The 11,885-nt window shown below is 34.6% G+C and overlaps 1 protein-coding gene across 1 annotated transcript; it reads right to left on the minus strand.

The window, feature by feature from the left end:
* Nucleotides 1-758: 758 nt before the first annotated feature.
* LOC137944323 (26S proteasome non-ATPase regulatory subunit 2 homolog A-like) lies at nt 759-10,522 on the minus strand. Its single transcript, XM_068789974.1, has 25 exons — nt 10,286-10,522; nt 10,095-10,195; nt 8,263-8,383; nt 8,119-8,178; nt 7,677-7,744; nt 5,556-5,598; nt 5,365-5,433; nt 5,211-5,249; nt 5,046-5,128; nt 4,711-4,825; nt 4,513-4,587; nt 4,157-4,315; nt 3,913-4,020; nt 3,691-3,795; nt 3,422-3,562; nt 3,237-3,341; nt 2,926-3,147; nt 2,538-2,651; nt 2,252-2,467; nt 2,045-2,104; nt 1,823-1,936; nt 1,646-1,731; nt 1,446-1,554; nt 1,166-1,344; nt 759-1,056 (listed from the first exon to the last, which is right to left on the minus strand). The coding sequence occupies exons 1-25, from the start codon at nt 10,394-10,396 to the stop codon at nt 981-983; spliced, it is 2,679 nt and encodes an 892-aa protein (XP_068646075.1). The 5' UTR covers nt 10,397-10,522; the 3' UTR covers nt 759-980.
* Between the last annotated feature and the right edge of the window lie 1,363 nt (nt 10,523-11,885).

Below are 11,885 nucleotides of genomic sequence, written 5' to 3' on the forward strand. Positions count from 1 at the left end.
ATTGTTGTTTCGCAAGGTAGGAGTGCAGCCGATGATGTTAAAACTTTGATTAGCAAGAGAATTGTTAGAAAGGTTGAAAGAAAGAATGAGTTGTTCAACCGAAGTCTGAGAAACGAGATGCAGACACTAAAAAGGATGTTCATGTTTGAAAATCTGACAAAGAGTTGAAGGATAATCACAAGGACAAGGCAAAGGATGAGGAGAGAGAAATGATGGACAACAGGGATGAATATAAAAGAAAATTGTGTAGAGAACCAAAAGAACAAATCAAGCATGAAGAACCTCAGATTCCTGGTTTATCTATGCAAACAAAGTAGACCAAGGATCGAGAATGGGTTTGTCAATTGTAATTTAGGCTAAGGAACTAATATTAATTGCAGAATTTAATAAATATATGATGCAAGATAAAGAGGTTGTGGCATAAAAACACCTTACCAATCCATAAAAATAAACCACCAACCAAACAGGTTGTGGCACAAAATGTTGAGAAGATGGTTTACTAACCTGAGCCAATCAAAACTCCCAACTTTGAGGAATCTCCTCTCCAATTCTTGTTGTTGTCTAGGCTATTAGGAGAAAGAATGAAAAAACACAAACCTTCCCTGGTTGAGAATTGCTCTAATACCATGTAAGATGCAAAAGAGAAGACTAAAATTGGAGGAAAATAGATTCGGTTTCTGCAAGGATGACTGAAATCTTGGTGTTTTCCCTAATAAAATCAAAATCTTGAAATTCTCTTATCGCTACCCACCAGAAGCTGCGGACAAATCTCCTAGACGGTCTATTATAAATATTCATTAGCTGCCATAGGCCCAAAAGATACAATTAATTCGTGTACATCGAACAAGAACCACCACTGCATAAGTTGCCATTTCCAAATTACACACTTCGCAGCAAATATTTACTCTATGCTCAAGAATCTGCCAGGCCCGTCCAGTGGATCTCTCCCAAGTGATGCATATGTGATGCCCAATAATAATTTACTTCTCTTCATGATATTCTGGGTTCTCACGCAAGATAACAAACCCTTCAAGTACAGGTGAAAGAGGAATGTACCTGCATGCGCACAAAGTGCTCAGAAGAATTTAAGAAATAGAGCTCCTACCTAAAGCCGATGGAAGAGATTTAAAAAAAAAAAAAAAAAACTATGTTATCATCAACTTACTTTTCGGTAGCTAGTTCAGCTCGATCTCCTGCCGAGAGAAGAACTGGGGTGGAATGAGTTTGGAATCCAGTGATGGTCTTCGGACGACCAGCCTGCCCGACCACATCCACAGCCTGACCCACCCGAACAGGTACTGTCAGAGGCTTGAGATTTTCATCAACAGTCATAAGCATCCGTGGCTGTAGGAGAGAAACTGGAATCAGCGACCATACCAACAGGAAACAACCACATTGCCAACCACATTATAAAGGGATTAAAATAGAGGTTTTCAAAGTCACACCTGCATAGCCAGTACAAGGAAGTAGAGGACATAGTGATATTTTCCAAGGATGATAGATTTCATATCCAGACAAGCATGCAAGGTGCATATCAGCCCAGCAAGTGCAGTACTGAGAGCATTTTGTATACGCACAAAACAATCTGTTAGATCACTAAAATATAAAGGCTGATAAAGCACAAAGCGAGTACGAATAGACTCACGGTGAAAGTAGAAACCGGTCAGAATGGTGCGGTGAAAGAGTCAATAAACCCTTTCCAAGGTGCACCAGACCTTGAGCAATGCGAACCTGCACATGTAATCAGGCTTAATTTTTTGAAAAAGTAAAAGCTAGACAAAGCTACAGCATGGGAAGTGAACCTTGAACATAAGAAACTCACACAAAAAAGGAGGCTTGCTTCTTTGTAGTAATAACTTGAAAGATTTCGAAGCATGCCTGCTATTCGGGCATTGTTTGTGCCTGCTCCTATCAAACCTAAAGCAATAATAGCTGACTGAAAAAATAAATAAATAAATATTAGTCATAACTTGCTTTTCACAAAATCTTATCCAATTTGGGACCTCAAGAACAACAAAATTGTACAGAGCACAGCAAAGCTTACCATAGCCACTTCAGAATCTGTATCATGACTAAGTCTACTAAGGGTGTCCATAACATTGACCTGATCATACAAAACAGTACGAATATTGGGTTTTTCAAATCAAATCAGTATGGGAGTCATTCACAATTGCTCATATTATTGAAATTGTTTGACAAACCTAAGTTGAAATAACATTTTATTTTAAGGAAAACAGTATTGAGTTCTAACCTTCGGATTGGATATGCAGAGAAGACCAAGAGCCAAGGGCACAGCTCTCCGAATATTCTGCTCCCCATATTGTAAAAGATGTTCCAGCGATCTGATAGCCATTTCAAGACCGAGCTCTTCAGCCATGGCCACAAGGGCAATCCCTAACACTGCAGGCCCCTGATGAGTTTCCTCCTTATCAAGATGTTGTGCACAATGTCCTAGAAGCTTTTGAACCTGTACAAAACTGATCATTTTAGAACGCAATGCACAGTATCATTTTTCAGACACAACAAGAAAGATGTACCTTGAGTACATCTCCTGTCCCAGCATAAGCAAGAGACATGAGGGTCATATCACAATACTTCCGGATTTTTTCACTGAATGTCTTTGAAACCTCGGCTGTGGCTTCTACACTTTCCTGCAAGGCAACAAACAACATTCAGTGTTACAAACTTCCTTTTGAGAGGTATGAAAAAATAAAGGACTTGATCACTGGTCTTTATTTATTCATTGACAACAAGTGCTTAGAACCAAAGGAGTCAAATCAACTAATACTTAATAATAATCACTAAGCCAAGGAAGAACCCCAGTTATCAATAATAGTAATAAATAGATAAATAAAAGGTATCATCATAACTAGGGAAAAGAAATCTTACAACTTCGAGAAAGAGCAACCAAGGCAATTGTTTTACCTGCTTTCCTAAGTACAGAAGGCCAAGACCTAATGGCAGAAACCGAGCAAGTGGTTCACCAAGTTCAGACTCGCTGCGGTCCATCAAAGAGTAGATGATGGACTGAGCAACTTCTTCATTGCACGAACCAACATACACCAGCCCTAACGAGACAGCTGTGAATGCAATCACATCAAGAGGCGCTTTTGCATCTCCTAGAATTGGAGACAAAAGCCTCCGCACCTGGCAAATTAAGTATACAAGTTGGTATGGAAATAAAACCAGCATGTTTCCTGGAAATTTTAAAGGAAGTATGGTAGAAGCATTCTCACCTGATCATTCTGAGAACCAGCATAAGCAAGACCCAGGCCCATAATTGCCCCAATTCTTATGCTTGAATCTTCTTTATTAATGTACTCACCAAGTAAAGCCAATGCCTGAATATGAATAATACAAATTTTCAAATTTTTCAAAATTAAATAAATAGACGACCAGGCTGAGGTTGTAGCTAGCTCACTGGGTCACAGTCATTTGTAATTCCAACAGTTACAATTCCAACTGCAAGAAGAGCTCCAGCAATAACATGGTTATCATTGCTGTGGAAATATTTGTCAATTTGGGCAAGACCATTGTCAACATCCCACAAAAGAATCAAACCCTGCAGACAATTACTACAAGTGTTAACATATGCTATTATGTCATATACCAACAAAAAAATTTTCCAGAATAAATACAACAGAAAGAGGGAAAAACAAGGCAGAAAGCAGATAAAGCCGAGAAAGATACCAAGCTAGCTGCAGCACTGGCTTTCCCATGTTCTTTGTTTTTGAAAAGCCAGCTTCCTGCTGAACCACCACTGGAAGACTCTGAAGGAACTGTCATCAACTTGTCCTGCAGAGAAAAAAACATTATGAGATGTTGGGGAAGAAAAGGTAAAAAGAAGTGCAGAAGAGAATTTTGCAAAGAAAAAAACAAACAAAATTCACAATAGTCTCCTTAAAAGTATACCTGGCCAAAACCTGCATTCACAAATGCATTAACAAAGGTAGCAGCTAGGTTCTGCCTCGCTGAATCTACACTGGCACCAGCACTGGCCCGTCCATCAATCAGATGCACCTAGGTTCACCAAAAAAAGAAAAAAATAAGCACAGATCACGTATTGTTCCAGTTCAGGATGTGAAAAAGCTCTATTAACAAATAGGTTTTTATTTTCTTTTTGAAAAAGATAAACATATAGATGTTAGAACAGTACTTTGTAGATATCCTCAGGAGATTTAGGTTCCATGACTTCAATATCCCGAGCAAGAGTTAAATAACCATCACTTAATTTGGTATTATTAATGATCTCTTGCAGTTGGTCTCTGTCATCGTCATTTTCGGCCATTTCATCATCAAGCAGAAGCTTATAGCCCTGTAATATCAGAAAGAAAATCAATATTAACAGAATGTAAGTAAAACTGAAATTGGACATGACAATCAAAGAACTACTAATAGATGTCAGGTATACAACATTAGAAAGCTCCAAGACATCAGCCCTACAAAGACTAATCAATCGTCATGACATACCAAAGTAAGTCAAAAATGTTTAAATAAACACAAGAAACATACATGGCGAGCAATTATGTAGCTGAACTGCTTCTTCTGTACCAAATCATCACAAGATACAAATACCTGCTTCAGATTCTGTAGAAAGATGGCCAACAGCAAGGTGTAAGCACCAGAAAGACTAATGAACTCATACATATAAAAAATTAGGGCTCTTGTAACTTGAAAGACCAATCAATATATTACTCTAATGACAGTCACCTGAATGTTATCCTGGGCCAGAGAAATACGCATTGCACTAGCATACTCCCCAAACTTGTGGTAAATAGTGTATGCTATATCCAAAACTAGCATATCATCGGGTCCTGGAAGGTAGCTTCAGTTGTTCCCCAAATAAAATAACCAAGAAAAAAGATGTAAGCAATGTTGAAAATACAAACCCAACTACAACAAGCCAAAAAGTAATTTTGAATCCTCCAGCCATCAGGTAGGGTTAAATCTTTATTTTATGCACAAAGAGCATATCCAAAACTCTTTACATTGAGAAAAAAATTTATGATATTCAAAAGTATCCACAAATTTCTGATAATACTTACCTTGCAGCACTAGTGAGATACAAGCATGTTCGCTTGTAGTTTGTAGAATCAACTAGATCAACTAACATATCAAGGTCTTCAACCTAGAAAAGAGCTTAAAAATAAACAAGGTTTGGCCTACCTCAGAAATAAAAAAAGAAAAATAGAAACAGTGATGAAGCTTACCTCCATTAAAAGATCTACAGCTTCTGGTTCAGCATTATGCTATTTTACAAATAAAAATATATATTCAGAAAGCGAAAAGTTTTATTATAAAAGGAAAATGGAATTACCTAATGTCAGCTGAAAAAACCATGATCACGAGAAAAAGTTGACTTACCTTCATATGGAAAGCAACAATTTGTTGTACCAAATCCATAAGATCATCAAAAGGCTCATCATCAAGATGCTGTACAATGACAAAAAGAACAGCTAAACAACTGTATGTTTGGTTGTTTGGCCTTTCCTTAATGAAACCACCACTAACATAGGGGAACTCAAGCCAAAAGAAAGCAAGAAAAGCAAAAATACCTGCCGTTTTGAAAACTCCTGTGAAATTTCACCAGCGAGGTTCCTGATCATACCAAGTTCAGGTGAAAAAAGGTTTCAATTAAATAGCCTATAAAATGATACCTGACAAAAAAAAGTACAAGGAGAAAGCTGCTCAAAGTATTATTTTTCTCATGACATGGTTATAAATGCTTAATGCACCCTGAAATGAACAAACTTCAAAACCACACAAAACCTCTCTCAAAATATGTTTATGGTCCAAGAAAGATTCCTCATGAACTAACACCGTTCAGGAATTGAAGAATGGATAATTTAATGAGATACAAAAGAATGAAGTGACCCCTGACTAAAAACCATCAATACACAAGACTACTCAATTGTACACAGTAACGTTTGTTTTAAGAAATACAAATTACAGGTTGTTTTAGATTAGCTGCCTATACAACCATGAAACACCATAAATATCTACATCCTTTAGGTTTTAAATTAATTAATACCTGCATGTCTTTGTAACATCACCAAAAATACTTGCATACTTTGTATGAGACTACTACTATTTAGTTCTAACCATAACATAAAAAAAAACAGATATAATGCAATTCCATTCACTTGGGCAATATGAACCCAAAAATATTACGTGGAAATTACCTATAAACCATATGTTAAACAAGTGATAATTGGTCTCTAAGTGGGTTCCAGACCATTAATGTGGGGTTGCATTCAGTCAGAGATACTATAGCATTTATTTCCATTCTTCATTAGAGTCTACAAATGGAACCTAATACCAGGAATATGCAGTTTTTTTTAATTATATTTCAGGGTAAAGAGGTATTAACTGAAATTCTAAAGCATGTAGGTACTTGGAACATATTTTAGGAGTATGTAGGCAATGAGCCTTTTCAATTAAAATTCAAATTCAGAGTTAGAAGATTTGATTGATGCAAACACAACATATCCAGAAAAACTGCAACCAATTTAAAAGTAGGCAGTAACATCAGAACTATATAGCTTAACAAGAACAAAACAAAACCAGATGATTCAAGTAGAATACAAGAACCATCTGCTTTGGCCAGTGCTATAACTGACAATATAAACCCAGATTTCGAGACAATGGGAGTACCCTTGCTGAGGTTAAATTTTATCTTTAAAAAAGATAATTAAGGTTTGCAGTATGTCAGCTCTCAATTAGACACAAACAAAAACGTTTTAACACACTAACATCATCATTGCTACAGCTTCATCAACTTCCTCCATTCAGCTATCCTCACTAATTCTAATGCTAGGTCATCCTTCTTCATGTGTCTTTCCTTAATCCATATGAAGGACAAGACACTCCTCATTGGTGCATATGCCTCCTCCTCTAAATGCACAAACCATCCAAACGGAGTCCTATTTTCTTTTCTTATCAATCTGTGCTTCTCTCACCAGATCTTTGACATTTGACTTATATGTTTCCTAGTATTTCCATATATCCATTAAATAATTAAAAATAATTATATCAATACTAACATTTGCTTCCCAAAGGCCAAAACGGGTTTCTACTTTTATGGTTCTTCCATTTCTGTATTGAATACTATTGATCAAAATAATCATCGCAGCAGTCCACTTAGCAACCGCAACCATGGCAGAACACTCAGACACCTCTTCTGTGGAAAACTTGTGGTCATTTCAAAATGTTAATGCAACACCAAAGTAAGGGTGGGTGTGTTTGTGCCAATACACAACCAACTGAAAAAGGGCAAACAGTTCATCCCAACTTCTCTTCTTCCAAGAATAAGTTAAAAGGCCTGGAAAAACAATCGGATGGAAAAAGGTGGGCGAAATAAATTAAAAAGCTACTCTAGTCTTCAAGTTGTTACCCATGGTGGCACAAGCACAAGAAAACCAATCAAAGGGAATAATTTTCCAATAGGAAAAATTTTCAATGGGAAATTGGTGAAAAAGAAAATGATCACCCTGTGACAGCATAAACAGTGTCTAAAAGTGAGGGAACTAGTCCAACATCAATAAAGTGAAGTCTCAATTACCACCTACAAGCACCCAACTGAGCCTTATTCACCCCAGCCAGCATAGAGTATAATTCCAGCAATACCTAGAAAATGAAGCCAGGAAAACTGTAGCTTTCATATCTTAAATGCTCACCTTACATATTCATGACCCCATGATCCTATGTCCCCTTCAGAACCCAGCAATCTGAATTTCAAGCTTTCCTGAAAAAAAAAAATGAAACAGCTAAATCCTCTTCCTCCACCCCAAACAAAAAACAGAATAACTACAGAGAGAGAGAGAGAGAGAGAGAGAGAGAGAGAGAGGAATTTTGAAGGGTCAAAGTAAGATACATGAAATAAAAAACAGACTGTTAACATGCACATAAACGAACATAAGCTTCTTGTGGACCTTCAACAAATTAAACATATACAAGAAATACATATTAAGCAGAGCTCCTTGCAATCAAAACTTTTACGACAAAAAAAAGAGCAGTAAATAAAATTAGGTTACGTGAGACCAACTTTTTTCCTTTAAATGGTTACTTGTAGCTGTAACTGTGATGCAATTTCAAATTAATGCAAGTTTTACTGCATACCCTTTCTCCCTCGGCAGACATAGTCAAAGCCAGAACTGATAGCACATCTGCCAGATATTTCTGCAATACCAGAACTAAAATAAGCATTTTAAAGCTTCTAACAGTAACATACGGCAGCACCAAAACTAAAATACTGCAGTGTACCTTCACATCTGAATCAACCATTATCTCATAGTAGGATTTGAGAGCGCCATAATGTGGGCGAAGGAACTTTAATGGTTTTGGAACTGAAGTCATTGAACTAGTTGATGTACGAATCTCTTGCCTGTGGAATAAAAGATTATCCAGAGTCAGAACTAACAAAGGTTACCAAGGCTAAGAAAGTATATCATAGACAAACTTCTAAATCATAAGCAATTGGTATTAAAATGTTCTATCATATGGCTGTTGTACTTCTCTCCTCTGGAGTTCTTCGTAATAAAATCTTTGTTTCCCATTGTTATAAATAAAAAATAAAAAAGCAATGAAACTCTTTAAGTGGATTTGCTAGCCCCAAAAAGTTGTGATTAACATGCATGACCAATATTCAAGTGGAAAGAAGACAGACAGATGCACCATATTTGTACAGCTATATACCATTTCATTCATGCCTTTTGTCTTATGAAGAGAAACAAGGAGCCAGCAGCTAATCTTCAAACTAAATATGCTATATAGATTTCAAAAAGATATTGGCCATGGCAGAGGAAATATGAACGAGAGAGGAAAATGATATATCAAAAGGTTCTACAGGATACTGAGAAGATCTCACATGAAAAAAATCACAACAAACTATGCGTGTATGTCTTTTAACTCAAATACCCTCTTTCAACTATTTACATTCACAACTCCGGAAAATGTAGCACTGCAGAAAATAACGCAGGAATGACTCTCTCCCTCTCTCTTGGTTACTTTTGTTACAGTTATACTGCTTTTGCTCGGTAGTGATATTCTAGAATTTGGAGAAGCTCTCAAGTAATCTACCAAGCTCATCTTTGCCTACTTGTCAAATTCACTTCCTTCAAGTACGTACCATATCACAAAATTATTTCAGATATTCCACCAGCAAGTGTTTTCACAAATTACACATTATTTTGTAAATCACTGAAAATAGGTTGTTATCTAAGAGCCAGCACACCAAAAATATATGCTTATTGAAAACTTCACATGATAACTCCTTTCTTTCAGATACTCCACCAGTAAGTACTTTTGCAAATTACACATTCTTTTTCTACATCACTGGAAATAGACTGGTTATCTAAGAGCGAGCACACATAGAATGCATGCTTATCAATAGATGGTGATGGAAACTTCATTTTGTTTCTACATCACTGAAATCTTCTTCTTTTTTTAATCCAAACATCACTACATACTTGAGCAAAATAAGAAATTAGATGGAGCTTAGTTCAAGTAAAGTAAGCAACAAGGAAGTACTTCCAATTTCTTTTTTTCTAAAGCAGCAGTATCCTCTACTTTCACAGAGACAGATTGACAAAGTAGCTGTGCGGAGTATACACAATGCAGAGTCTCATATTTAAAACATAAAGTAGCACATAGCTTTAAAATCAAAGGCATATCCTCCACCAGGCTCTACTAGAAAATAGGGCCACTCGTTTAAGTGAATTCGATACAACCATTGTTACCAAAACTGCTTTTGACACCGGAACAATCTACTAGAAAATAGGGTAACTCGTGCTGGGTCTACACAAACAATCTAAGACGTAACAATCAACTTTTGTCACAGGAAATAAACCAAAACTGTTGCGAGATAAATCTAACATACGAGGAGAAAAAAAAGACAGCGATTGAAAAAAACGCCAAAGTTTTCAACTGAAGCATGGGTCAAGTCAATGCGGAAACGCCTAATTGCCCAAAGACCAAGTTCTTCAGTTTTAAGCCTATGTTATATAAGTTGGCCTTAGCCAAAAACTGAACTTTTACAACGAACGTACTAGATCAGTAATTATTCATAGTCAAATATTCTCTCGAAAAAAGGGTACCTCATGCTTTCAAGTGCTAGTTTCTGCACTCCCGGGTCCGAATCTTGAACTCTCTCCACGTACAGCTCCAGCTGCTGTTTCAACGCCAAATCTTCGTCCGACTACAGATTCCCAACAATTAAATAAATCAGTCAGAATTTAATTCCGAACGAACGGAAGCCCAAAAATAAACTAGAACGGTAGAAGCTCACCAAATCTTCCTCTTTTTTCTCGTCGTTCTTCTTTTTCAGATCTTTCGAAGGAGCTTTGTTAGAGGACTGCTCATTTGTGTTGTTGCTGTTGGGCATCGGATCGCCAGCCATGTTGAATAGCGAAAAAACTTCAAGCAGCAATTTTTACTCGAATCTGAACCTAGAGGGAAGACAACAGAAGGGGAAAACCCTAACAAAGGGAGGTGAAGTACCGGCGAAGGAACAGATAACAGGGGATCCTCCTTCCTTTAAAGGAGCACTTACCGTTTTTCAACTAAGTACGGGTGTCTAACCTAGTAGGTTGGGTCGAATTGCGACACTGATAGGACTCTAAGAAAACCCGGTTCACTCAGAAAAACAATATGAGATAGGCAACTAGTTTTACGTTTTGCATACATTCAATTACTTGTAAATTATTTATTTATTAAAATTAAAATTTTGATAAATAAAATAAAATAAAGGTTTCTTAATTATTTACATTCAATTACTTGTAAAATATTTTTTTTATTATAATTAATATTTTGATAAATAAAATAAAATGAAGGTTTCTTAATTATTTACATTCAATTACTTGTAAAATATTATTTTTATTATAATTAATATTTTGATAAATAAAATAAAATAAAGGTTTCTTAATTATTTACATTCAATTACTTGTAAAATATTATTTTTTATTATAATTAATATTTTGATCAATAAAATAAAATGAAGGTTTCTTAATTATTTACATTCAATTACTTGTAAAATATTATTTTTTATTATAATTAATATTTTGATCAATAAAATAAAATGAAGGTTTCTTAATTATTTACATTCAATTACTTTTAAAATATTATTTTTTATTATAATTAATATTTTGATCAATAAAATAAAATGAAGGTTTCTTAATTATTTACATTCAATTACTTTTAAATTATTTATTTTTTATTATAATTAATATTTTGATAAATAAAATAAAATGAAGGTTTCTTAATTCTTTACATTCAATTACTTGAAAAATATTTATTTTTTATTATAATTAATATTTTGATAAATAAAATAAAATGAAGGTTTCTTAATTCTTTACATTCAATTACTTGAAAAATATTTATTTTTTATTATAATTAATATTTTGATAAATAAAATAAAATGAAGGTTTCTTAATTCTTTACATTCAATTACTTGAAAAATATTTATTTTTTATTATAATTAATATTTTGATAAATAAAATAAAATGAAGGTTTCTTAATTCTTTACATTCAATTACTTGTAAAATATTTATTTTTTATTATAATTAATATTTTGATAAATAAAATAAAATAAAGGTTTCTTAATTCTTTACATTCAATTACTTGTAAAATATTGTTTTTTATTATAATGAATATTTTAATTAATAAAATAAAATGAAGGTTTCTTTATTCTTTTATACTCTCCTAATAATGACATTTTGCTCTAAAATGTCTCTCGTAAGTTATAATTATAGTTCGTAGTATCATGGGAATGCAAAATATTAGGCCGTATGGAGAACAAATCGTCATAGATACATATGGATACTGTACGAAAAAAACTATATAAACATAAAGAAAAATAACATAATCAACATAAATAAATTATATAGTGT

Source organism: Aristolochia californica, unplaced genomic scaffold (genome assembly GCF_029961685.1).
Source record: "Aristolochia californica isolate CCGP_79_NKW_82.1479 unplaced genomic scaffold, dmAriCali1.0.hap1 SCAF_11, whole genome shotgun sequence".
NCBI lineage: Eukaryota > Viridiplantae > Streptophyta > Magnoliopsida > Piperales > Aristolochiaceae > Aristolochia > Aristolochia californica.

Bases quoted from the DNA above. Each gene is read 5' to 3' on its own strand.
- LOC137944323 (XM_068789974.1), bottom strand. From the start codon at position 10,396: ATGGCTGGCGATCCGATGCCCAACAGCAACAACACAAATGAGCAGTCC. The intron at 4,021-4,156 runs GTACTGTTCTAA...TGGTGAACCTAG, and splicing joins CTCCTGAGGATATCTACAAA to GTGCATCTGATTGATGGACG. The intron at 2,105-2,251 runs GTTAGAACTCAA...TTGTATGATCAG, and splicing joins TCTGCATATCCAATCCGAAG to GTCAATGTTATGGACACCCT.